Raw genomic sequence first — 27,527 nt, 5'->3', positions numbered from 1 at the left:
GGTCTGTGCCCCGGTCCGGGAAGATCCCACATGCCGTGGAGCGGCTGCGCCCACGAGCCATGGCCGCTGGGCCTGTGCGTCTGGAGCCTGTGCTCCACAACGGGAGAGGCCACAACAGTGAGAGGCCAGCATGCCGCAAAAAAAAAAAAAAAAAAAAAAGCTCAAAAACTTAGTCCAAGTATCACAAGGTTTATCACCAAGTCATACAAGTATTACTGAACACATAACAACTTACGTTTGTCTAAAATAATTATTTTCCGAATGAAAATTTCCTGAATTATGAAAGGTTCATAATGAAACTAGATCTTATTGTTTACTGAATTAAACACAAAGATCTTCATGCCTAAATACACCTGTGGCCTAATCCATCATAAAGATATCTCATCAATGATTCTTGGCCAGAGAACAGTCCAATCTGGAACCATTAGTGGTCCACATAGACTACACTGGAAACCTGTCTTCCATATAGCACCTGCTTTGCACTATGCTTTCTTATATACCCCAGCAGCTTTGTAAGCTGATCTTCAAAAAAGTTTTATAAGAGTATCAGAGTTCAAGAGCACATTACCAATTATTATGTTAGGAAGTGACCTTATTATTACCCTGTCGAACAGTGACTTGAATAACTGTTTAATCTTAAGATTACTAGCATTTGTTCATTACTATATCCATCCATCCTTCCTTCAGCAATCAAACTTTCATAGAGTGCCTACTACATGTACTGGTGCTACAGAATTTAACATTTGACTTTTGCCCTCTAGAAGCTTGCAGTTTAACTGGGAAGACAGATATGTAGAAATGATATAATGTGATGCTAAAATAGAAGAATATACAAAGGGTTATGGGAAGAGAAGAGGGAACAATTTTGTTTGGTGGTAGATGGAACCAATATGCAGGGATGAATAGAGGGCTTCCAATTTCTGGCTCTGTAACAAGTCAAGGGTCTAATTTTACGAAAATCTAATGTCAGGCTTACATATAGTAAGTTTAAAAATGTGTTAAACAAAAATAAAAAGCACAGATAAAATGAAAGGAAAAACAAATACATTTAAATAATAAAGTACTGTATTTATTGATATGCTTATCAAGTAAGTAGTAAATCAAGCCAAAATTAAACTACAGCTAGTGGATAAATATAAAATTTAAAATAAACATTAAATAACTGGTGAATTTTAAATGATTTTGCTACTTTGGCACACATGAAATTAGCAGAGAAGTCTGAAAGAAGCCAGACTTCATTCTCTAGGCTCAGAAATGAGTGGGTAGGATTTAAGGAAAGCTGAGTTACAGAGACATCAGGCAAACAGCAATTGATATGCCATTTACCTATCTAAGATTTACACCAATAAACAAAGGGACTTCTGAAAACTTGGCTATGAACTTCAGCATTTTTAGCTATGTGGATTTAGCAAAAGGTCACAATCAGCAAAAAAAAGTGAGACAGACATTTACATAGAAATGAGAAAGATATTAAAATCTCCAATTATGTTGCAGATTTATCTGTTTTTCCCTTTAGTTCTGTCACTTTTTTGCATTATGTTTTTGAAACTTTGTTACTTGGAGCCTACACATTTAGAATTTTTATGACTCCTTAATTTAATATGTCAAAAGATAAGGCAAAAAACTCATTTAGGCCAATAATTTTCATCTAATTTTTCATAAAGCCCATTTTACCAGCTGTGTGGAATTCTCTACTGGCAATTACCTCTTCCTGCCCCCTTTTTGCTCTTCCCCTGTGTAACAAGGGATGAAAGCCTGAAAACTATATTACCCAAACTTTTTTGCTATCAGGGTCTAGACATAATTTAGCTTCTACAAATAACATATACTTGCACCAGATTTGGAAAGCAGAAGGGAAACAGAGTCCATTTTTCCTCCAGCCATGGAGGCAGCTAACGTGTAGGCTTTGGCAGACTGGACACTGTATTCCAACGTCAGTAAACAGCTTTGGGACTCTGAGGTAACTGTGACATTAGTAATGATGTACTAACAACCAATAAAGATGCCATAATAGGTGAACAAAAAGTGCCTGAGAGGCCCAGAGAAACACATACTGGATAATCATGGAATCTCAAATGTCAGAGCTTAAGCTCATTTAGACTAACCCTCATTATTTTATAGTTGAAAACAGTCCCTTAATGGTTAAAAGTCCATGTTTCTCAATATACTTTTAATGTACTTAGGAACCTATCATGTGCTGCTTCCAATTAGTCTCCAAATAATCAAATAGCTTAGGAGTTTCCATTAGTAGATAAACAGGTAAACCTGGTGAAACATATCCCATCCCAAAATAAAACCTCTTCCTTGATTCTTACAGCTACTCCATTTCTCTGTTTCCATTAATGGGGATCATCCTGAAATAATTTTCTCTATTTCCTCATTTTATTTTTACTTCCTGAACCCACATCGCTCAGACTTTTGTCATCACCACTCCAATGAGACAACCTTCATCAAAGTCATTAACAAGTTCTAATAATCAAATCCAATGGTAATTTCCCAGTCCTCATCTTAATCAACACCTCTTAACCTCTGTAACAGTAAATCACATCCTCTTCCTTAAAAACTTTCTTTGCTTGGGTTTTTGGATACAACTATCCTACATTTTTTCCTATTCTACTGGCCAGCCACTCCTCTTCCTTCTCAAGTGCTGATTTTTCCTTGTCTTTTAACCTCTAATGTTGACGTTGTTCCAGGGTTCAGTTCCTTACCTCTTTTCTCTTCTTTTTACCTTCTCTCTAGGTGATATCATCCCAAATTAAACTTCCAGTCTCAACCTCTCCCCTATACTCCAGACCTGGATATCTAAGTAGCCACCTGACTTCTCCACTTGAATGTCTAATAGCCATCTCAAACTTAATATATCTAAAACTCTTTTTTCTTGCCTCCAACTCCTCCTTCCCTACTCTCAGTCTCAGTAAATGGCATCATCATTCATCCAGCAGCTATAGCATAGGAATTACCACTGTTTCCTTTTTATTTTACAATAGCAATTTCATCATCTATACTTTCAAAATATATTTGGCATTCAAGTACTTTCCTCCACCTTCAAATTTACCACTCTAGTATGGCCCACAATGATCTCCCACCTACACTACTGAAATGGCTTAACTGGTCTCCCTACATCCACTCATGTTCCCTGCTGTGTTCTACCTGGGGTAGCAGTTAGAGCAATCTTTTAAAAATATAAATCAGATCAAGTCACAGCCTTGCTCAAACCTCTCAATGCTGTCCTCTCGCACCTAGGATGAAAACCTAAGTTCTCACCATTGCATATGAGATTTGATATGATTTAGCCTCCTCTGTCTTTCTGACATCATCTTTGGCTACTCTCCCCTTAGTCATTGTAATCCAGCCTTACTCAACTTCTTGATGTTCCTCAAATATGCAAACTGTTTCCTCCTGAGGGTCCCTATACTTTCTATTCCCTTGGTCTAGAAGCTGTTTCTCCAGATTTTCTCCTAGACCTTTACATTTTGTCCTTCATTTTCTGCCTATGGCAAAAGCTATGTTCTCACCAAACCCCTTCTTCATCCCAAGCACATAGGAAGACTACATCTGCCTAACCTTCTGCAAGGGAGGCTGGGAAAAGTGACAGTTTTAGTCAACTGAACATTGACTAAAGTCCAGGCCTGATCCCTAAAACATGCTGCATAATCTTCCAAACTTTCTTCCCCAACACCCAAAGCTAAAAGCAAAGGATTTCAAGTTGCTGGGCTACAATGTGGAAGAACCTGGATTCCTTAGTCACTGCTTGGAGGAAACCCATTCTAGAGAGCTACCTCAAACTCTGGGTGAGAAACAAATTTTTATTCCATTAAACTACTGAGATTTTGAGGCTAAATGTTATAACAGCTGGTAATAACTACCTTGACAATACCTTACTCAAGTGGTATCTCTTTAGAGAAGGCTTCTCTAACCACCCAATCTAAAATAGCCACTCACCTCTCCATTCAAACTCTAACTTCCAACCCTGCTTTTTCTTTAGAGAACTTCTAATTTTTAGTATATTTATTTATTTACTTGTTTATTTATTTTTTAATTTAATTTTTTCCCTCATGATGAGAACTTTAAAGATCTACTCTCTTAGCAACTTTCAAATATACACTACAGTATTATTAACTATGGTTATCATGCAGTAAACTACATCCTCATGACTTCTTTATTTCATAACTGGAAGTCTGTACCCTCCACCCACCACCTCTGGCAACCACAATCTGTTCTCTGTATCCATGAGTTTGTTGGGTATTTTTTCAAGATTCCACATGTAAATGAGATCATACAGTATTTGTCTTTTTTTGTATGACTTATTTCACTTTACGTGTTTATTGTTTATCTTTCCCATTAGAATGTAAGTTCCATGAAGGCAGGGATTTTATCATACCCTCTACTGTATTCCCAGGGTCGAGAACAGTACCTGGCTCATTATTACTACCACAGGTAACATTTGCTGGGAGAATGCAATGTGTCAGTCTAAGTGCTTCAGAAGTAGTAATAAATAGTTGAATGACAGAAAGACTATAAATGGTGCTTTGTGGTAAACAATATTAAGATAGAAGCCCAGTTTAATAGGTTCTAAATAAGAGCTGTCATTAACCTGTAGTGCTACAAGTCTAAGTACAAAAATGCCCTCCACGGAGATGTGCCTTCACTTCTAAGCTGTCCTACATTTGAAAAGCTCTAAGAACAGAGGAGATAAACAATATCATTTATTATATTATTTGTGCCAAAAACATGTCATACAGATGTCCATGCATAAAACCCCTGGCTTGAAAGCAAATTTGAGGGAGAGAGCAGGAAACAGCACTATGTCTGAGCAGGAAATACTAGTGCTATAAAACCTAAATGAGTGCTGTGAAACCTGGGAGGAGGGTTTCAATGGCAGTGACACCTGCTTCAGTAGCAGCAGGAGGTAGTGGGAAGTGGCTAAAGTTCAAGCTTCCCAAATGTTCCAAAGAAGAGAGCAACACATCTACAGGAAGCCTTCTAACAAATATGCCAACTATTGTTCAAAGACAAGCAGAAACAAACCTGAAGAATACGGGTTTTCTGTTGATTATTTGTCGTTCTTCTCGACTTGGTCCTTTCCACTTCGTGTCTATGAACCCACCCTCGAAGTTCATGATTTAACCTATAAAATAGCTTAATTAGTTAAACATATTTCATAGAAACAGATGTCTCACCTTTGGTTGGAAATGAATTTAATCATATTCTGAGGTTCTAAAGAGCATTCCAAGTGCCTAATGGTTCAATATTCTTTTTTGATTTGAGAAAGCTAAGACACTTAATGTTATCTTTAATGACATGCATTTTTATATGGTAGCCTCCTCAATCATGAGTTCAAAATTCAAAGAAAATTAGAGCTAAATACCTGGCAAACATCAATATTGGATGCAAAGGTTTTTCCACAAAATAGTATTTCCTGTTTCTGCTCTTGGACTATGTACACACAAATACTGGAGACACTGGAGAGCACAAAACAAGTCATAGGACTCCTAACAACAAATGGATTCATTAAAGCCTTTGAAAATAATGCTTTTTTGGGGAGTAGAAAAAGAATGAATCAACTGCTCAGGAGGAGAAATTTCAAGGTACTATAATCCAAATTTTCCAACACTGGAAATTAAAAAAAAAAAAAAGCCAGTTCAAATATAACTTCCCTTTATTTTGCTTACTCTTTAGAGCAGTTGTGAAGATGTCAGACTATACTTACTTAAATATAGTTGATTACTATGTATCACAAAAAAACTGAAGCAGTTTTTGAGGTTCAAAGATAGGATCCAAAATCACAGGAAAAAATTCAAGGGAAAAGTAGATAAAGAAAAGTACACTAATGTGAAAATGACTCCAGAATCACATATCTTCAAATTATTATCTTCCTAATTAGAAGAAAAAAGTACTTTCCACTATGAATGTTACCACTGCGAGTCTAACACTTACCCTGAATTTTTATATTAATATCATTCTTCAGTTTTCAAATAAGACATATTTAAGTATACAACCCCAATACCATCACATGAAATAGACCCATCACCATCTCTATCAGGTTGCTGGGGAAACTGGACAACAATTGATATGCCTACGGTTATTCAATAAATAATTCATAGTTTTCTCAACCACTTGGTTAATTTGAACAAATACTTTTCTAGGTTCCAAAGCTAAACACAGGAACCCACTCAGATATATCTGCAACAACTGAAAACACTCACCTGAGAGATTCTGTTGTGTTAATCAGGGGCTGACAGGGAGGTGGAGGAATATAGAGTAGTGGTTTTTCAGTTAGCACCATCAGGGCTTTGTCATTTGAAACAGAATGGTCATATCTGAAAAACAGATTTACAAAATGTGTTACCTTCTGTCTTAAATTCCTAAGACGAAGATTGCTATAAGAAAGTCATTGCTAGTATTAAGATTTCATGGAAATAAAAATACTGTATAAACAACGAAGTCCTACTGTATAGCACAGAGAACTGTAGTCAATATCCTGATAAACCATAATGGAAAAGAATATGAAAAACAATGCGTGTGTGTGTGTGTGTGTGTGTGTGTGTGTGTGTGTGTGTATACATATAAAATGGAATCACTCTGCTGTACAGGAGAAATTAACACAACATTGTAAATCAACTATACTTCAACAAAAAAAGTTTTTAATATTGTAAATAGAACATACTGCAGGAAAGAAGTGAATGTAATTTAAAAAGGAGGGAAGTATAGACCACACAGCACAAATTTCATTTTCCAGTTTTCTACAGAGATTATCATGGTAGTTCACATTTATTGCTCAATTATTATGTACCCGAAACTAGGGATACAATGATAACACATGGCTCATATCTTCAATGAGCTCAAGGCATACACAGTGCTGCTGGAACAGAGGTGGTGACAAAGTAAGAGGGGAAATTGGGGGAAAGACCCACCGATTGATAGGAAAGACTTACGATTGATAGGAAAGTATTATGTAACCAGGACTGAAGTTTTGTGGTCATTCTCATATCTGTGATAACAGAACTGAATAGTCTCCTTAAAACAGTGTGTGTGGTAGGGGAAAGGGAAAGCATAAAATACTTGGTAGGAGAAAAGTAAAAGCTTTGAAAAGCTAAATATAAATTTTAGAATCCCTAATAAAACAACAGAGTGACATTAACCAGTTATTCTATTAACTTCAAAAAATATACTTTCCTAATCATCACAGTGATCTATATCATGCAAATTCATATCCAGGATGTGACGTAGGGAGCAAAATCTGAGTTGAAAATTAGAATCTGAGCTGAGGGCATTATTGTTATTTATTCCCTTCAGTCAGCTATTTCAACCTTTCTCACTAAGAAATCTTAGCTCTATCTTGAATTTCTTTATATACAATACTCTGGATTTAGAAAACTGGATATATTAAAATCTAAAAAGAAAAACTATAAACACAAAATTGGACACAGCTAGATTTGTACTTTTCATTAATTCAATCAACAAATATTTACTGAATACCAACTGTGTGCCAGGTACTGTGCTAGGTGCTGGAATTCCAATAGGGAACAAGGGAAATGAAGTCTCCATCCTCAAAGACCTTAGTGGGGAAGATGGACCAAATACAAGAAAACAAACACATAAAATAAATCCAAACTGTGGTAAGAGCTATGAAAGAAATAAGCATATGGTTGAAATAGAAAACCAACAACAATGCCTACTTTAGATAAAATGGTCTGAAAAGGAGATGGTATTTAAGACAAGGCATAAAGGATGAGAGGAAGCCAGCCCTATAGAAACTGGGGTAAGAGCGTTCTAGACAGAGGCAGGTGGGACAAAGGAGGATTTAAGGAACTTAAGGAAAACTACTCATCAGCTGAAGAGTTGTAAGCAAGTGAGGGAGGCACAAGATGAGGTTGGAAAGACAGAGACCAGATTATGATAAGGAATTACTAAATTTAATAAGAAGCCACAAAAGGGTATTAAGTAGAGAAGTGATATATTTTAATTTACATTTATGCCTTGCCATTGTTACCAAAAACAGTTTTGATAGGGGCAAAAGGGGAAGCTGGGAGACCAGTTAGGAGAGATCTATAGCAATCTGGGCAAGAGATGAAGATACTATGGACTAAGGTGGTGGCAATGAAGATGAAGAAGAATGAACCAATTCAAGATAATATTTGGAAAGAACATCAACAGCACATGTTGAAAGGGAGGAACCAGGGTTTCTGACTTGAGAAACAGAAATAAAGAAGCCTGTTGTAACCATTTTATCCTGGGTTGTCTGGTGCACGAGTGGTGAAGCAGTCCTCTCAGAGATGAGGGAACATGGCGCTGCTCCCACGTGCATGGTTGTCTCTGTCAGTACAGTGTCTGAACCGCAAGGCTTGATTGACCCAGTTTCACTGTTTCCACCTGAGCTGATAAGGGCCTGCCTCCCTCAGGATCCTTGTGGAGCCATGTGGCTGACAGGGTCTTGGTGCTCCGGCCAGGTGTCAGGCCTGTGCCTCTGAGGTGGGAGAGCTGAGTTCAGGACATTGGTCCACAAGAGACGTCCCAGCTCCATGTAATTTCAAATGGCAAAAGCTTTCCCAGAGATCTCCATCTCAATGGTAAGACCCAGCTCCACTCTACAAGCAGCAAGCTAGAGTGCTGGACACCCTATGCCAAACAACTAGCAAGACAGGAACACAACCCCACGCATTAGCAGAGAGGCTGCCTAAAATCATAATAAGATCACAGACACCCCAAAACACACCACCAAACACGGTCTTGCCCACCAGAAAGACAAGATCCAGCCTCATCCACCAGAACACAGGCACCAGTACCCTCCACCAGGAAGCCTACACAACCCACTGAACCAACCTTAGCCACTGGGGGCAGACACCAAAAACAATGGGAACTACGAACCTGCAGGCTGCAAAAAGGAGACCCCAAACACAGTAAATTAAGCAAAATGAGAAGACAGAAAAACAAACAGCAGATGAAGGAGCAAGGTAAAAACCCACCAGACCAAACAAATGAAAAGGAAATAGGCAGTCTACCTGAAAAAGATTTCAGAGTAATGATAGTAAAGATGAACCAAAATCTTGGAAACAGAACGGAGAAAATACAAGAAACATTTAACAAGGACCTAGAAGAACTAAAGAGCAAACAAACAATGATGAACACCACAATAAATGAAATTTAAAATTCTCTAGAAGGAATCAATAGCACAATAACTGAGGCAGAAGAACAGATAAGTGACCTGGAAGATAAAATAGTGGAAATAACTCCTGCAGAGCAGAATAAAGAAAAAAGAATGAGAAGAATTGAGGACAGTCTCAGAGACCTCTGGGACAATATTAAACTCACCAACATTTGAATTATAGGGGTCCCAGAAAAAGAACAGAAAAAGAAAAGGACTGAGAAAATATTTGAAGAGATTATAGTTGAAAACTTCCCTAAAATGGGAAAGGAAATAGTTAATCAAGTCCAGGAAGCACACGGAGTCCCATACAGGATAAATCCAAGGAGAAACACGCTAAGACACATATTAATCAAACTACCGAAAATTAAATACAAAGAAAACATATTAAAAGCAGCAGGGAAAAAGAACAAATAACATACAAGGGAATCCCCATAAGGTTAACAGCTGATCTTTCAGCAGAAACTCTGCAAGCCAGAAGGGAGTGGCAAGACATATTGAAAGTGATGAAAGGGAAAAACCTACAACAGGGGCTTCCCTGGTGGCGCAGTGGTTGAGAGTCCGCCTGCCGATGCAGGGGACACGGGTTCGTGCCCCGGTCCGGGAAGATCCCACATGCCGCGGAGCAGCTGGGCCCATGAGCCATGGCCGCTGAGCCTGCGCGTCCGGAGCCTGTGCTCCGCAACGGGAGAGGCCACAGCAGTGAGAGGCCCGTGTACCGCAAAAAAAAAAAAAAAAACAAAAAACCTACAACAAAGACTACTCTACCCAGCAAGGACCTCATTCAGATTCAATGGATAAATTAAAATCTTTACAGACAAGCAAAAGCTAAGAGAATTCAGTACCACCAAACCAGCTTTACAACAAATGCTAAAGGAACTTCTCTAGGCAGGAAACACAAGAGAAGGAAAAGACCTATAATAACAAACCCAAAACAATTAAGAAAATGTGAATAGGAACATACATATCGATGACTACTTTAAATGTAAATGGATTAAATGCTCCCACCAAAAGACACAGACTGGCTGAATGGATACAAAAACAAGACCCGTATATATGGTGTCTACAAAAGACCCACTTCAGACCTAGGGACACATACAGACTGAAAGTGAGGGGATGGAAAAAGATATTCCAGCAAATGGAAATCTAAAGAAAGCTGGAGTAGCAATTATCATATCAGACAAAACAGACTTTAAAATAAAGACTATTATAAGAGACAAAGAAGAACACTACATAATGATCAAGGGATCAATCCAAGAAGAAGATATAAGAATTGTAAATATTTACGCACCCAATAAAGAAGCGCCTCAATACATAAGGCAATGAGAAAAACATAATTCAAAAAGAGTCATGTACCACAATGTTCACTGAAGCTCTATTTACAATAGCCAGGACATGGAAGCAACCTAAGTGTCCATCGACAGATGAATGGATAAAGAAGATGTGGTATATATATACAACGGAATATTACTCAGCCATAAAAAGAAACAAAATTGAGTTATTTGTAGTGAGGTGGATGGACCTAGAGTCTGTCATACAAAGTGAAGTAAGTAAGAAAGATAAAAACAAATACCATATGTTAACACATATATATGGAATCTAAAATTTTTTAAGAATGGTCATGAAGAACCTAGGGGCAGGATGGGAATAAAGACTCATACCTACAAGAGAATGGACTTGTGGACATGGGGAGTGGGAAGGGTAAGCTGGGACAAAGTAGGAGAATGGCATGGAAATATAAACACTACCAAATGTAAAATAGATAGCTAGTGGGAAGCAGCCGCATAGCACAGGGAGATCAGCTCGGTGCTTTGTGACCACCTAGAGGAGTGGGATAGGGAGGGTGGGAGGGAGAGAGACACAAGAGGGAATAGATACGGGGATAAATGTATATGTATAGCTGATTCACTTTGTTATAAAGCAGAAAATAACACACCATTGTAAAGCAATTATACTCCAATAAAGGTGTTAAAAGAAATAAAAAAATAAAAGGATCATACACATCAAGTGGGGTTATCCCAGGAATGCAATGATATGCATATCATTCAATGTGATAAACCACATAAACAAACTGAAGGAGAAAAACCATATAATCATCTCAATAGATGCAGAAAAAGCTTTCAACAAAATTCGAAACCCATCTATGATAAAAACCCTCCAGAAAGTAGGCATAGAGGGAACTTTCCTCAACATAATGAAGGCCATATATGACAAACCCACAGCCAACATCGTTCTCAATGGTGAAAAACTGAAACCATTTCCCCTAAGATCAGAAACAAGACAAGAGTGTCCACTCTCACCAGTATTATTTAACATAGTTTTGGAAGTTTTAGCCACAGCAATCAGAGAAGTAAAAGAAATAAAAGGAATACAAATCAGAAAAAAAGAAGTAAAGCTGTAACTCTTTGCAGATGACGTGATACTATACACAGAAAATCCTAAAGATGCTACCAGAAGACTACTAGAGCTAATCAATGAATTTGGTAAGGTACCAGGATACAAAATTAATGCACAGAAATCTCTTGCATTCCTATACACTAATGATAAAAAATCTGAAAGAGAAATTAAGGAAACACTCCCATTTACCACTGCAACAAAAAGAATAAAATACCTAGGAATAAACCTACCTAAGGAGACAAAACACCTGTATGCAGACAACTATAAGACACTGATGAAAGAAATTAAAGATGATACTAACAGATGGAGAGATATACCAAGTTCTTGGATTGGAAGAATCAACATTGTGAAAATGACTATACTACCCAAAGCAATCTACAGATTCAATGTAATCCCTATCAAACTACCATTGGCATTTTTCACAGAACTAGAACAAAAAACTTCACAATTTGTATGGAAACACAAAAGACCCCGAACAGCCAAGGCAATCTTGAGAAAGAAAAATGGAGCTGGAGGAATCAGGCTCCCAGACTTCAGACTATACTACAAAGGTACAGTAATCAAGACAGTATGGTACTGGCACAAAAACAGAAAGATAGATCAATGGAACAGGCCATAAAGCCCAGAGATAAACCCATGCACATATGCTCACCTTATTTTTTATAAAGGAGGCAAGAATATACAATGGAGAAAAGACAGTGTCTTCAATAAGTGGTGCTGGGATAACAGGACAGCTACATGTAAAAGAATGAAATTACACCACTCCCTAACACCATACACAAAAATAAGCTCAAAATGGATTAAAGACCTAAATGTAAGGCCAGAAACTATAAAACTCTTAGAGGAAAACATAGGCAGAACACTCTATGACATAAATCACAGCAAGATCCTTTTTGACCCACCTCCTAGAGAAATGGAAATAAAAACAAAAATAAACAAATGGGACCTAATGAAACTTCAAAGCTTTTGCACAGAAAAGGAAACCATAAACAAGACCAAAAGACAACCCTCAGAATGGGAGAAAATATTTGCAAATGAAGCAACTGACAAAGGATTAATCTCCAAAATTTACAAGCAGCTCATGCAGCTCAATGTGAAAAAAAAAAAAACCCATTGCAAAAATGGGCAGAAGACCTAAATAGACATTTCTCCGAAGAAGATATACAGACTGCCAACAAACACATGAAAGAATGCTCAACATCATTAATCATTAGAGAAATGCAAATCAAAACTACAATGGTCAGAATGGCCATCATCAAAAAATCTAGAAACAATAAATGCTGGAGAGGGTGTGGAGAAAAGGGAATACTCTTGCACTGCTGGTAGGAATGTGAATTGGTACAGCCACTATGGAGAACAGTATGGAGGTTCCTTAAAAAACTACAAATAGAACTACCATACGACCCAGCAATCCCACTACTAGGCATATACCCTGAGGAAACCATAATTCAAAAAGAGTCATGTACCAAAATGTTCATTGCAGCTCTATTTACAATAGCCCAGGGATGGAAACAACCTAAGTGTCCATCATCGGATGAATGGATAAAGAAGATGTGGCACATATATACAATGGAATATTACTCAGCCATAAAAAGAAACGAAATTGAGCTATTTGTAATGAGGTGGATAGACCTAGAGTCTGTCACACAGAGTGAAGTAAGTCAGAAAGAGAAAGACAAATACCATATGCTAACACATATATATGGAATTTAAGAAAAAAAATGTCATGAAGAACCTAGGAGTAAGACAGGAATAAAGACACAGACCTACTGGAGAATGGACTTGAGGATATGGGGAGGGGGAAGGGTGAGCTGTGACAAAGCGAGAGAGAGGCATGGACATATATACGCTACCAAACATAAGGTAGATAGCTAGTGGGAAGCAGCCACATAGCACAGGGTGATCAGCTCGGTGCTTTGTGACCGCCTGCAGGGGTGGGATAGGGAGGGTGGAAGGGAGGAAGACGCAAGAGGGAAGAGATATGGGAACATATGTATATGTATAACTGATTCACTTTGTTATAAAGCAGAAACTAACGCATCATTGCTAAGCAATTATACTCCAATAAAGCTGTAAAAAATTTTTTTTAAAAAGGTAAAAAAGATAAAAATTATTAAAAAACAAAAGGCAGAACACTCTATGACATAAATCACAGCAAGATCCTTTTTGACCCACCTCCTAGAGAAATGGAAATAAAAACAAAAATAAACCAATGAGACCTAATGAAACTGCAAAGCTTTTGCACAGCAAAGGAAACCATAATCAAGAAAAAAAGACAACCCTCAGAATGGGAGAAAACATTTGCAAATGAAGCAACTGACAAAGGATTAATCTCCAAAATTTACAAGCAGCTCATGCAGCTCAATGTGAAAAAAACAAACAACCCATTGCAAAAATGGGCAGAAGACCTAAATAGACATTTCTCCAAGGAAGATATACAGATTGCCAACAAACACATGAAAGGATGCTCAACATCATTAATCATTAGAGAAATGCAAATCAAAACTACAATGAGATATCATCTCACACAAGTCAGAATGGCCATCATCAAAAAATCTACAAACAAGAAATGCTGGAAAGGGTGTGGAAGAAAGGGAACCCCCTTGCACTGTTGGTGGGAATGTAAATTGATACAGCCACTATGGAGAACAGTATGGAGGTTCCTTAAAAAATTTTAAATAGAACTACCAGACGACCCAGCAATCCCACTAATGGGCATATACCCTGAGAAAAACATAATTCAAAAAGAGTCATGCACCACAATGTTCACTGCAGCTCTATTTACAAAAGCCAGGACATGGAAGCAATCTAAGTGTCCACTGACAGATGAATGGGTAAAGAAGATGTGGCATATATATCCAGTGGAATATTACTCAGCCATAAAAAGAAATGAAATTGAGTTATTTGTAGTGAGGTGGATGGACCTAGAGACTGTCATACAGAGTGAAGTAAGTCAGAAAGAGAAAAATAAATACTGTATGCTAACACATATATATGGAATCTAAAAAAAAATTTTAAATGGTCATGAAGAACCTAGGGGCCGGACAGGAATAAAGACACAGATGTAGAGAACGAGTTGAGGACACGGGGAGGGGGAAGGGTAAGCTGGGATGAAGTGAGAGTGGCATGGACATATGTACACTACCAAGTGTAAAACAAATAGCTAGAGGGAAGCAGACACATAGCACAGGGAGATCAGCTCGGTGTTTTGTGACCACCTAGAGGGGTGGGATCGGGAGGGTGGGAAGGAGGAAGACGCAAGAGGGAAGAGATATGGGGATATATGTATATGTATAGCTGATTCACTTTGTTATAAAGCAGAAACTAACACACCATTGTAAAGCAATTATACTCCAATAAAGATGTTAAAAAAAAACAGGAAAAAAAAAGAAGCCTATTGTAGACAAGTGGGTGGAAACAGAATATGGAGAAGGACCTCGAGTTTCACTGTGCAGGTGTTAAGTTTGAAATGTTAAAAGAGAATTCAAGGAAACTACTGGATATATGACTGGAGACTCAGAAGTCTGGACGGGAAACATAAATTCAAGAGTCATCAGGATATATAGAAATGGACTGTGTGCTAAATTATGGCAGAAAGAAGACAAAAAAGTTCACAATTCCAAGCCTTAAGATCTGGATAGCGGAGGAGCCTACAAAGATGAAACAGAGCCGATGAAAAAAGAGGAAACTAAAAATGTAGCAATACAAAAGGAGAATGCTTCAAGGAGGAGTGATCTACACAGCCAAGTGCTGAGGAAAGGTCAAGTGAGATGAAAAGAAGTTTTCACTGAATTTGACAGTGCTGAATTCACTGGCCCCCTTGACAAAAATAATTTTGGCAGAGTGGAAAACTAACTTCAAGATAAAAGTCAGAGACTTCTATGTATGCCACATACAAGGGGAAAAAAAGCAACAGCTGAGGGTATATAGATGATTCTTCCCTACAGGTTGCACCAGAAACATTCTTGATGTCCTTTCTTCTGCCTGTTAGGGTTATTTGAAATAAAACAGAGATGGTGGTACATAAGTAATGACTGCACACACAAAAGGAAAGCAGCCTAAACTAGCTGCTGAGGGAGAAGAAAAAAAAACTCTGCCTTGCACTTGGTAAATTCTGAATGCTTATAAGAAAACGCTGTGCCACACTAAAAAAAAAAAAAAAAACAAAAAACTGTCAAGAACAAAGATCTGTCACATATTTGTTATTTTAAAAATCAGGCCTGGGCTTCCCTGGTGGCACAGTGGTTGAGAGTCCACATGCCGATGCAGGGGACACGGGTTCGTGCCCCGGTCCGGGAAGATCCCACATGCCGTGGAGCGACTGGGCCCGTGAGCCATGGCCGCTGAGCCTGCACGTCCAGAGCCTGTGCTCCGCAACGGGAGAGGCCACAGCAGTGAGAGGCCCACGTACCGCAAAAAAAAAAAAAAAAAAAAAAATCAGGCCTAAAATACAAATGCTTAAGTCCATCAGCAAAGTCTAAAACTACTATTGAAAATATAATTCTGATTTATAATTTTATTTCCATGTGATAAACTCTAGTAATGATTTCCGCACATCTGTGCTGACTGGCTTTGTTCTATCAGCCAAAAATATTCTTTGGAAAAGAAAAAAAAATCTGATAGGAAAAATACCAGGAAAGGGACTGGGTGGAGTTGAAGGGGAAAGAAAAGGGAGAACCTAAGCCAACATGCAATCTGGAGGCAAATAGATCCACACTAGTCCTGAGATGGTCAGGGTTCTAGGCTGCCTGCAAACCATTCCATACCAATAGAAAAAATTTCAACAAATAAATCACTAAAGTGAAGGACAGTATTAAGGAGCTAGAGTTACTGAGAATTCCTGGACTACAGGTTCTGGCTGATGCCTTATGTGTAGCGTGACCATCCTTTTCCCTTTATCTAAAACAGTCCTGATTTATGCCTGACGTCCTGACATAAATATTACTAGCACCACCTTTCATTCTTATAAGTGCCTCAGTTTGGTTGACAAACTATATGGTCATATTACTTATATACCACACATTTCTAAGACTGAAAAAATATATGCAGTTAATTATTAAATAAAAGGCAAATGCAATATTATAAATTACAACATTAAGAATCTACTCCTGGGCTTCCCTGGTGGCGCAGTGGTTGAGAGTCCACCTGCCGATGCAGGGGACACGGGTTCGTGCCCCGGTACGGGAAGATCCCACATGCCGCGAAGCGGCTGGGCCCACGAGCCATGGCCGCAGAGCCTGCGCATCCCGAGCCTGTGCTCCGCAAAGGTAGAGACCACAACAGAGAGAGGCCCGCGTACCGCAAAAAATATATATATAAATAAAAAGAATCTACTTTTTTATTTGAACCAGTTCTCGTAACTCTCCTAAAAAATGAAACATAACATAAAATAAGCTGCATTAAAAAAATAAATACAAATGTCATGGCTGAGTGTAAATAAACTACCTAAAATTCAGTTTAAAACAAATTCATACTCGGTGCTTTCAAATGTTTCACAAACATGTTTCTCGTATCTGTTATTCAGTATTTATAATAATAAAAGAAAGAACATCAAATAATGGACCAACACCTAAATCTCCCAAGTGCCTCAATAATAACCTTAGATATTTCAAGAGACTTACACGTAACCTTTACAAGAATCGATAATCACATCCATTTTTTACTAAGACCAGTAACCCAGATTATGCACAGGCAGTGGTGACTCTGGGGTCAGGGACAGAGAGATGGCTTGCATTTCATGCACTACTTTGAAAGCTGATAAATTACAGCCTAAAAGCCATCCAGACCTCTAGTTTGAACTAGTACAATCAGTGTACTGTGCTTTCTGGGAACCACCATATTACCTTACTCTAACATGGACATATAATAAGTGAAGGCTTCTATTTATTGTAGTTAGTGCAAAATAAGTAATATTCTTGTCAAGCTTACCTGAACCGTAATTTCTGGTGTCTAATCTCATTCCATTTTTAGCAACAAGCTATACAACCTAAGTGGCACAGTCTCAACTCTCACACATCCAAAGACTAGCTATTAAAAATGTAACCTTTGCTGGATCTCACGTAGACAACAACAGAACTCAAAATTACAGGACATGTAGGGCAAACTTGGAAAAATTATTTAGTAAATTAAAAATTCTATTAAACTCTAGCAATATTCAGGGACACACTTATATGATCACTAAGATCAGTATTTCAGAAGCATGGCTAATTTGGGCATGTAAAAAAAAAAAAAGGCAGGAAATGTTAGGTTTTCCAACATCATGGCATCTATCACATTCTATGTTGCATTACAGTCACTACCATATAATTCTTTGGATCCTCTGCCACATTTAGCATAGTACTTTGCACACTGCAGCTTCCTAAAAAAAAAAAAGAATACTAGCATTTTTTCCAGGAAGACTAAATGAAGACAAGCCTGAAGGACTATGGTAATAATCTCATTAAATGGTATGGGTGTAACAAAGTAAAAATCAGGAGAATGATTCCCCTATGGCCTTTGGCCTGTAAAACCTTAGTTAAGAGTAAACAAATCTTTAATGATTTTCAAGCATTATTCTGTGCCACAGCTGCCACACTATGACCTCCCTTTGCCTTGTTAGTCAAGGACCTAGCTTCATTTGGCTGTAATAACAATTACAAATAACACAGGGAAATGTTTATCAAGAAGTATACAGGTCTGAGAAAGTCCACTATAACCTTCTTCTAGTTGACATAACAGAGAAATTGTATTTTCATAGAGTTAAGTCTTTTACTATTGAGAAGCTATATGGAAATTTACCAAGACTGAATTAAATTATAACAAGGGAAGGAGATTCAACAAAAATCACAATAAACAAGTATAAATGATTTTACCTAATGACTACAAACAGATTCAACCATATCATTCCACCAAATCATATCTATCACAGATGATATAATAACAAATATTAAATACATTATATGTATAAACATATGATAGACAATAAAATAACTATATTAAAGACATTATATACAATATAATATGTATATATTATATGTGTTTCAATTTGTATATTAGTGCACACAAACTGAGATTTTTAAGGTCACATCTCTATAAGAATTCTGAAACTGGGACAGCTTTTAAAAAGTATATTTATTCTTAGAACTGATCTTAAGAGTAAATTTAATGAATGTCCTTGTAACTCATTTGTTCTACTAGTTAAAATTGTGTATAAACAATTTAGATGTAAATCTAACCTGTAGCTGTTTTTCTGGATGATACCATCTGATGTGTCTTGCTCCTCTTTAGCAGAAAATCCTAGAAGATGCCTCCTTTGATTTGTAGGGTTCACACCAGGATTCATCCTCCTGGAATCTCGTTCCAACATACTGAAAATTTTAAAATATTAAGAAATAATTGAAATAAAAATGTCATACATATGCATCCTACGTGTAGCTCTGAAGCAAATCAAAATTCTTTTGTAGCTCTATACACACAGCAAGAATACTAGGCATAGAAGCAAGTCAAAACAGCTTACTGATATGGTCAAATCCCTAGCTTGGCATCCTGTACATATATGAAAAATAATTTTGAAAATAATTTTTATAAGTATAGAAGTACCTTATTTATAACCTGTTTAGACAAAGTCAGTATTCTATATGCTTTAAAAACTATAATTATGTGTGTGTGTGTATATATATATATATATATATATTAAAAAAAGTAGAAACACGTACATAAAAAGTAGAAATAGGTACATATAAACGAATTCTAAACTCAGATAATAACTGGAATAACATCTAAGAAGTCTTAGATGCTGCAAACTGATTATTTTCAATGAGGAAATACTTCAAATGAAATGGGAATTTTTCTATCAACAGCCAAATTCTTTAGATTTTCACAATCCCAGAAGGCAGGCTATCAAATAAAGCTAACAGAAATTTTTTTAAATGTCTATGAAAGTTTCCTACTTACTTCTTTCTCCCCACTCTCCCTAATTACTTCTTCATGTATTTGGGGCAAACATATGTATATCAATATCAATCAAATACTGCAATAGTTATTTAACACTTTTATTTATTCATTCATTCATTTATTTATGGCTGTGTTGGGTCTTTGCTGCTGTGCGTGGGCTTTCTCTAGTTGCGGTGAGCGGGGGCTACTCTTCGTTAAGGTGCACAGGCTTCTCATTGTCGTGGCTTCTCTTGTTGCGGAACACGGGCTCTAGGCGCACAGGCTTCAGTAGTTATGGCACGTGTGCTCACTAGTTGCGGCTTGCGGGCTCTAGAGCACAGGCTCAGTAGTTGTGGCGCATGGGCTTAGTTGCTCCATGGCATGTGGGAATCTTCCTGGACCAGGGCTCAAACCCGAGTCCCTTGCATTGGCAGGCGGATTCCTAACCACTGTGCCAGCAGGGAAGTCCCAACACTTTTAGCTCATTAATCAAGGGCTTAGAAATTTGGCTCATCAATAAGATATCTTGTGTGTGTGTTTAATTTTACAATGCCACACATATAACTTACACTAGTCATAATCTTCTTGAAATTCAACACAAAGGGAATTTCCCTAGAAAAGCACAAAAGAAGGGATACCAGATTCTATTTAGAGGGATGAAGTAGAGGAGGAAAATAAGGCTGACGAGAACGTCACAGTTAAGGGTCCTGTGATTCTAAGAGAAAAGGATTTCTTTGGGGTTTAGTAATTTGCCTCCAAATTTGGGGAAAGGGATGTTAGGTGGAAGCAAAAAGCAGGTACACCTCCCTAGACTCTTTTTCTGATATCTTATTATGTTCCCTATTCTCCTCAATTCTTTACCTCCAGAATCACTGCCTTCCAGTGGTTCTCAGAGGTATGCTGTGGCACTCTGGCATACTACAAACTCTTCAAAAGTGTATCACCAAATTATGATCATTGTATAAAATTTAATTTTGCTACAACTGAGGCTACATTTTGTTACAATTGTATTTTTCAGACAGAGTGTTTACCTGAGTGGTCACAAACAGTATAAACCCTTCTGCAAACGAGGTAAAAGGTCTAATGGAATGTCCAAGTAAACTCAGGAAAACTTAGTTTGGTGAGTATTTTAGAAAACATGAGATAAGCAGTGAACAAAACAATTTTGTTGGGAAGCCAAATGAAGAATGTGATGATAACTGCAGAATATATTTTTTCTTTTTGAAATTTATGTTTTTGAAAAGTGTTTACTTTTTAATCCTTTCAAGTGTAATGCTAAAAATTTTACTTAGGAAAGTATGCAGTAAACAAAATCAAAGTTAAGAACTTTCCCGCCAGTTTACAGCATCTCAATTAATTCACCCCCTACTGGCCCACCCCTCCATTGCATTAGTGAAATATCCACATAGTAACATTCCTGTTTGCTGGAAGTACTCCCTCAACCCCGCCAATCCCTAGAAGAAGCTCTATCACCCTAACTATTTAAGAATTGCGTATGCGGCCCACCCACACTTTATTTCCATTGGACAGTGTTGAGCTAAAGCTCCTGGGAAGGAACGGTGTTTGGGAGGGGAGCAAATTCTGGGTTGTCCCTCCCTGGGATTCACTTCAATAGGGTCCTCTTTTTTTTTTTTTTTTTTTTATAACTAGAAATGCTTTAACTAGTACCACCAGTCTTGGTACTAGTTCTGGACTCTGCGGCTATTCAGACAAGTCTAAGCAAGCCTTCTTCCAATGTCCAAAGACACCTAACATCCCCCGCCCCTCACTCCACGCTTTCTTTTTCAAGGCTTTAGTTTCTTCCATATGTTCCTCTTCAGAGTACAGTCTTAGGTCCCTTCAGCATATTTGGTCACTTCCCTCTCAATATGTTTCTCAGAGATGGGTCCAGAACTGGCCACAACACTTCTGAGGTAGTATGACCATTACAGAATGGAACGGGGTAATTCCTTCCCATGTTCTAAATATTATTCTTCCACCAATATACCTAATACCAGGTAGGCTTTTTTGGCAGTTATATCATACTCTATATTGAGGCTGGTATAATTAAAACTCCAACTGTTCTCACAAACTGATTTTGGACTATTACCTTCCCTTCCTTTCCTCTCCTCTCTCACTTCCAATTCTGAAGTTATATAATTGAGCTTTTTGATCCAGCTGAATAATTTACATCACATTCCTCTTAAAATATCATTCAAGAACTTCTAGAATCCTAATTAGCAAAAGAAATTCTCCTTCTAAGCAAGGAACAACATACCATCAACATCCTCAACTGAGTTGTCATTAAGATATCGAAATGAACAGAGCCAAGAAATTGAGCCCTGCAGCATGCTCCCAGGGAGCGCCTTCCAAGTTTGTAAAAACACAAGTTAAACCACTTATGAATTAATTGTAATATATCCTAGACCAAAATTCCCTGTCTTGACCACAGAGATATTACAAGACTGTTAAACGTTCTTCTAAGATGCAAATACAGTATGACAGCAGCAACTATTTTTTGAGCACCTACTATGTGCTAAGGAATGAAAACTCAAAGAAAGTTGAGGCTCAAAGAGTTTAAACAGTTTGCCCAAGTCATGCTGTGATATGGTGATTTATAAAAAGAAATATATATTTGGTCACAACATTTTCCTGGCACAGAGCTCCTAAAACCCTTGGAATTTCCCAAGTGATAAGACCCATAAAGGTGCCTTTTGCTATGTCAATGAGGTGAGCTGGAAGGCCCTAGGTTACCCAAGGATAGAGAGAACCATAAGAATAGAGAGTTGGAACTTTCAGTCCCACCCACCACCCCCCAACTCCAGGGAGGGGAAAGGAGCTAGAGATTGAGCTCAATCACCAATGGCCAATGACTTAATCAACCTGTCTCTGTCATGAAGCCTCCATTAAAACCCAAAAGGAAGGGATTCAGGGAGCATCTGGGTTGGTGAAGATTCAGGGACAGTGGTGAGCTTGAAGAGGGCATGGAAGTTCCCTGTCCATTCCCCCATACCTTGCCCTATGCAGCTTTTCCATTTGGCTGTTCCTGAGTTATATCTCTTTATAATAAACAGGTACTCTAGTAAGTAAAGCGTTTCTCTGACTTCTGTGAGCCACTATAGCAAATTAATTGAACCTGAGGTCATGGGAACCTCTGATCTATAGCCCGTCAGCCAGAAGCACAGGTGACAACTTGGATTAGCGATTGATGCCTGAAGGGGGTGTAGGGTAACTCTTGTAGGACTGAGCACTTAACCTGTGGGATTTGACACTATCTCCACACTGTCTGTGTCAGAATTAAGTTTAATTGTAGGACACCCAGCTAGTGTCTGAGAATTGCTTGGTGGTATGGGAAAAACCTCCCCACACACTGGAACTGGGTGATCAGAACACTTAGGGAGAACTGTTTGGTGGTGTGGAAAAACATACATTGGAATTGGTGTCAGAAATATAAGTGCTCTGAGTAATTAACAAAGCCAGGATTTGGGTCCAGGATTAGAGAACATCATCACTGCATTATGTTGACATTTCCCAGAATGACTGATTTTTTTTTTAAGTTGTTTCAAACTAGTTTCTTTAGTGGTTCCATTTTCACTCCTCAATAGATTTTATGTATTTCTCATAGGCTTCTTCACTCATTAGTTCATCTAGTTCTGAAGGGTTACTGAGTGTCATCTTGATCAGCCAACCATCTTCATAACAAGATTTGTTGACAAGTTCTGGATTTTCTGCTAGAGCTTCATTAATTTCAGTTACTTCTCCTGATAGAGGAGAATAGAGTTCACTAGCAGCTTTCACACTGTCCAATGCACCAAATTCCTCGTTTGTTCAATTTTGTCCCAACTTCAGGCAGACTACAGTAAACAACATCTTCCAAAGCTTCCTGTGCAAAATTGCTGATTCCCACTGTTCCAACACCGTTTTCTGTTCTTACCCATTCATGTTTGTCTGTGAATTTACGACCCGACAGCAGAACGGGGCCGGCGACCGCCCGCAGTCCCCAGGGCCGCGGCGGGCAGGGCGCGTTGGGCGCAGAGATGGCGCGCAGGCTGCCGACCGCGCGGCCTGCACGCTCCATGCCACTCGCAGCGCCATGTTCGCAGCCAGAATGACTGATTCACTCATTTATTCAACATGTACTAGATACCTATTATGTTGGAATCATATTTGATGCTAAAGACTCAAAGATAAAAATCAAATACTGTGTGTGTGTGTGTGTGTGTGTGTGTGTGTGTGTGTGTGGCGGGGGGAAGAGTGATACAGACAAAAGATAATAGAGGGATTAGCAGCATAACAGCGGTTAATGCCAAATGTTACAGAAGCATATAGCTAGGGCATTTGATCTTTACCAAGAGGATCATGAATTTATCTTAAAATACAAGCAGTAAATAAACAGGTGGAAAGGAGGATGTGAGTGAGAAGGCATTTCATGTAGATAGACTAGTATATGAAAAAGGACACAGTCATAAGAGAGTATGTTTTGCTTGGGGAATTGCAAGTAAAGCAGGAGAGGGTATGTAAGTGGACATGTGCATGTGCAAGCACAGTGAGAAAGGGATCATCTCAGAGAGAGAAGGAAAAGAAAGGAGACTAACCACAATGCAAGGCTAGATTATTTACGGATGGCCCTGTCTGCCACATTATCATTAAGTCTAGCAATTTATTCAATAAAATAAACAAAACTGTTATGTTCTGTTCTTGTTCTAATTGTGGCTCCCAGTTAACATATCCCTTTCTATATCAAAATCTTCCCTATGAACAATATTAAATTCCCTGGTCTAATGGGGAAAATCTACCTTCTTTCTTTTAAAAACTGGTATTACATTTGTCTCCTATTCATCTAGACTACTTGATGGTTACCACTGCCAGAAAAACAGCAGATTACTAGAACGGTTCCTCTGCTTTCCTACTTCCTGGCTAGGGATCTTAAAGCTGTTTGCAAGGCTCTCATAGTTACCTGCCAAGTCAAAGTGGCTGCTGTGGCTTCTAGGAGTAGTTTCTATCCTTTTCCTTTCTTGAATCCTACTGTCAACTAGCAATTAACACACTTTGTTAGTTCCCCTGGATCAGAAGGCACCTTCCCCTAGCACAGTGATTCTCAGAGTGTGGTACCTGGACCAGCAGCATTAGCATCACCTGATAACTGGTTAGAAATGCAAACTCTCCGGCCCCATTCCAGACCTACTCACCCAAGAACTCTGGGAGCGGTGCCTAACAATCTGATATACGCCAATGTTTGAGAGCCACTGTTTTAAACTAATCTTGTTTCTCATAACATCTTTCCTACCTCAATTCCCTAAAAGTTACACGTTGCTCACAATAAACCCAACAGAAGTGGACAGTTTGGGGAAAAGGATGGGGAAGTCAGACGAGAGGCATGTGGAAGGACACAATCAAAAATGATTTATGTGGGCTTCCCTGGTGGCGCAGTGGTTAAGAATCTGCCTATTAATGCAGAGGACACGGGTTTGATCCCTGGTCTGAGAAGATCCCACATGCCGCGAAGCAACTAAGCCCGTGCGCCGCAACTACTGTGCCTGTGCTCTAGAGCCCGCGAGCCACAACTACTGAAGCCCACGCGCCTCAACTACTGAAGCCCACGCGCCTAGAGCCCGTGGTCCGCAACAAGAGAAGCCACTGCAGTGAGAAGCCCGCGCACCGCAACGAAGAGCAGTCCCTGCTCACCACAACTAGAGAAAGCCCACGCGCAGCAACAAAAACCCAACTCAGTCAAAAATAAATAAATAAATATTTTTAAAAAATTATTTATGTGGTTTATGGATGATTTATGGAGTAAATTACAAGAGTTCACAATCATTAGTACTTGGAAGTTTTCAAAGAGCTCTTCTACTAATCATTGTTCTTTTCATGATTTTATTACCACTGTGAAAACTGGCATTTTGATTCACAATTTGTGACTGTTGCAAGCAAATGCCTTGAGTTTAACTATCAGTTTAGGTTATTCCATCTGTAACTGGACTGTGCTATAATCACTTAGTAGCTACACTTCCTAGGAATCAGTTTTAATGTTGATTGGTTTGGCTCATAAGTGATCGCTATTTTTTCCCACTGCCCACGTGAGTAATGATTATTACAGTGTAATGACAATATATGTTTACCGCTACTTTAGTAACTTTTACCTTTTTTTAGCCTGAGGACTCACTCAGATCTCATTCAATGGACTCCACAAAAAGGATCTTCACAACACTTTTATTATACAGAGTCAACAAAGCATTTTAAACAAGGAAGTGGGTCAGAGAAGAGGCAAAAATAAGGATCCAAACAGTCTATAAGTCTCAATTTTATTATCTACCCATTGGGCCAGGAAGTATTTTGAAAAGGCAATATATTAATTTTAGAAAGAATCTTTTAAAGTTTTTCACTTTTTTGTTTTTAGTTGTTGTTGCCATTTGGTCCCAATTCCTTGCAAATTTTTTTTAAAGTCTTAAAATGAAATTTCTAAAAAAATAAAGTGTAATGAAATTTCTCAAGCTAAATTACAGAGAAGCTGACTGTCCAATTCAGCTCAAAACAACTATATATGCTTGAACCTATGAAATGACCTATAGAAACTAATTTTAACCATCTAAATAACTGCAAATTTACATTTCCCTTGTTTTTATTAATATCTGAAAGACATAAAGGAGTTTTATTTTACTGCCAGAATTCAAGACTGTCTTAGTACAATTTGGACAACACAAATATTAAGAAAGGAATTTGACAGTCCTTATAATGGCCAAATGTACAAAAGAGTATGAGAAAATTACTGTTGATATGAACTTTTAGATTCTTGGCATGAGTGTTTTATATCATTCAATGTCCCTTTTTGTTAATTTTGGGAAAAATAAATTTCCAAGAACACAAGGAGATGACTCAGAGTCACAATAAGAATTAGTATAATAAGTAACTGTTTATAGATCATATTAATATGGCAATCTAATCACTTTTCATGATTAGCTTAAATCAGATTCTATTCAGTATTTTTAAATAAACTAATAAATATTTTTTAAAATAGAAGTCTCTATGACCAGAAACATGCTACCCTGCAAGAATCACAACAGTTTTAAGCCTTCGAATAATCATTACACCAATAAACCTTGCTCATGCTGTGGGTCAATGGGCCTGAAAAGCACAGATTAATAAAACCCAAGTAATTTCAACTTCCCCAAAAGTCTGGAAAAAGTATTATAAGAATTGTTACTTTACTTTTTCATTTATGAAATTCTAAAAGCCAACAACTGTTTTAGATTATTTATGAAGCCAACTTAATCCTTAAGATATGATTTCAGATACCCAATTTTCATACCAAATAGCTGAACAAAAAATGGCAAATCTCCAAATCTATTCTTCCCTTTGCAAACCTGTTTCCTTATGGTACAAGTTGGTCAATTTTAAGTTCAAGCCATCTCAGCAGTTAAGAATCTTACTGGTTCCCATCCCCAAAAGATATCCGTATGCTGCTATTCCTCTTCCTGAGAACTGCACATGAAAAAGTGAAATCACTTTAAGCTGGAAAGAGCATGAAAATCCTCAGGTTTTAAGGTGGAATACAGGAAAGAACACAAAATTTGGGGTCAAGAGATATGGATTCAACGTGTGGCTATGAGACTCTCCAATTGAGTCGCTCTGGGAAAGTCGGTTAACTTCACTGAACCTCCAATTCCTCACATGTAAAATAGGAAAAATAAATATTTCACAGGGTTTTTCAAAGATTCAAATGAAACGATGGATGTGAACATGCTTTATAAATCAGAAAGTGCTATGTGTCCCACAGATGACACAGCAGTTAGTGGCACAGCTTGTCTTCCTGCCTGCCAGGTTCAGGCTATTCTCAACATAGCAACTGGAAGGATTGCTTTAACATCTAGGTCAGATTACTATGTCACTCCTCTGCTCAAAACCTTCAGATGGCTCTTCATTTCTATCATGGTAAAAGCCCAAATCCTTACAATGACCAAGGCCTCACTAAATTTAACCCCTCCACCGTATCTCTCTGGCATCATCTCCTACTACTCTCCCCCTTGCTCACTTTAGTCCAACCACACTGACCCACTTGCTTTTCCTTGAACATGCAAAGCACACTTCCACCCTGGCG

At 38.1% G+C, this 27,527-nt stretch overlaps 1 protein-coding gene and 1 pseudogene across 1 annotated transcript in view; both read right to left on the bottom strand.

Annotated features, from left to right (window-relative positions):
- Nucleotides 1-27,527, bottom strand: part of ATF6 (activating transcription factor 6) — a 220,086-nt gene that overhangs the window by 129,836 nt on the left and 62,723 nt on the right. The window contains exons 10-12 of the mRNA XM_060033171.1: nucleotides 18,757-18,888; nucleotides 6,207-6,320; nucleotides 5,029-5,128 (exon numbers count right to left, since the gene is read on the bottom strand). Coding sequence (XP_059889154.1) covers nucleotides 5,029-5,128; nucleotides 6,207-6,320; nucleotides 18,757-18,888 — 346 coding nt within the window. The remainder of the gene's footprint in view (nucleotides 1-5,028; nucleotides 5,129-6,206; nucleotides 6,321-18,756; nucleotides 18,889-27,527) is intronic.
- Nucleotides 22,915-23,664, bottom strand: LOC132423348 (glycine cleavage system H protein, mitochondrial pseudogene; annotated as a pseudogene).

This window comes from Delphinus delphis, chromosome 1 (genome assembly GCF_949987515.2).
Source record: "Delphinus delphis chromosome 1, mDelDel1.2, whole genome shotgun sequence".
NCBI classification, from domain to species: Eukaryota; Metazoa; Chordata; class Mammalia; order Artiodactyla; family Delphinidae; genus Delphinus; species Delphinus delphis.
The sequence above is the reverse complement of the archived record's forward strand: the minus strand, read 5'-3'. Positions and strand labels throughout refer to the sequence as shown.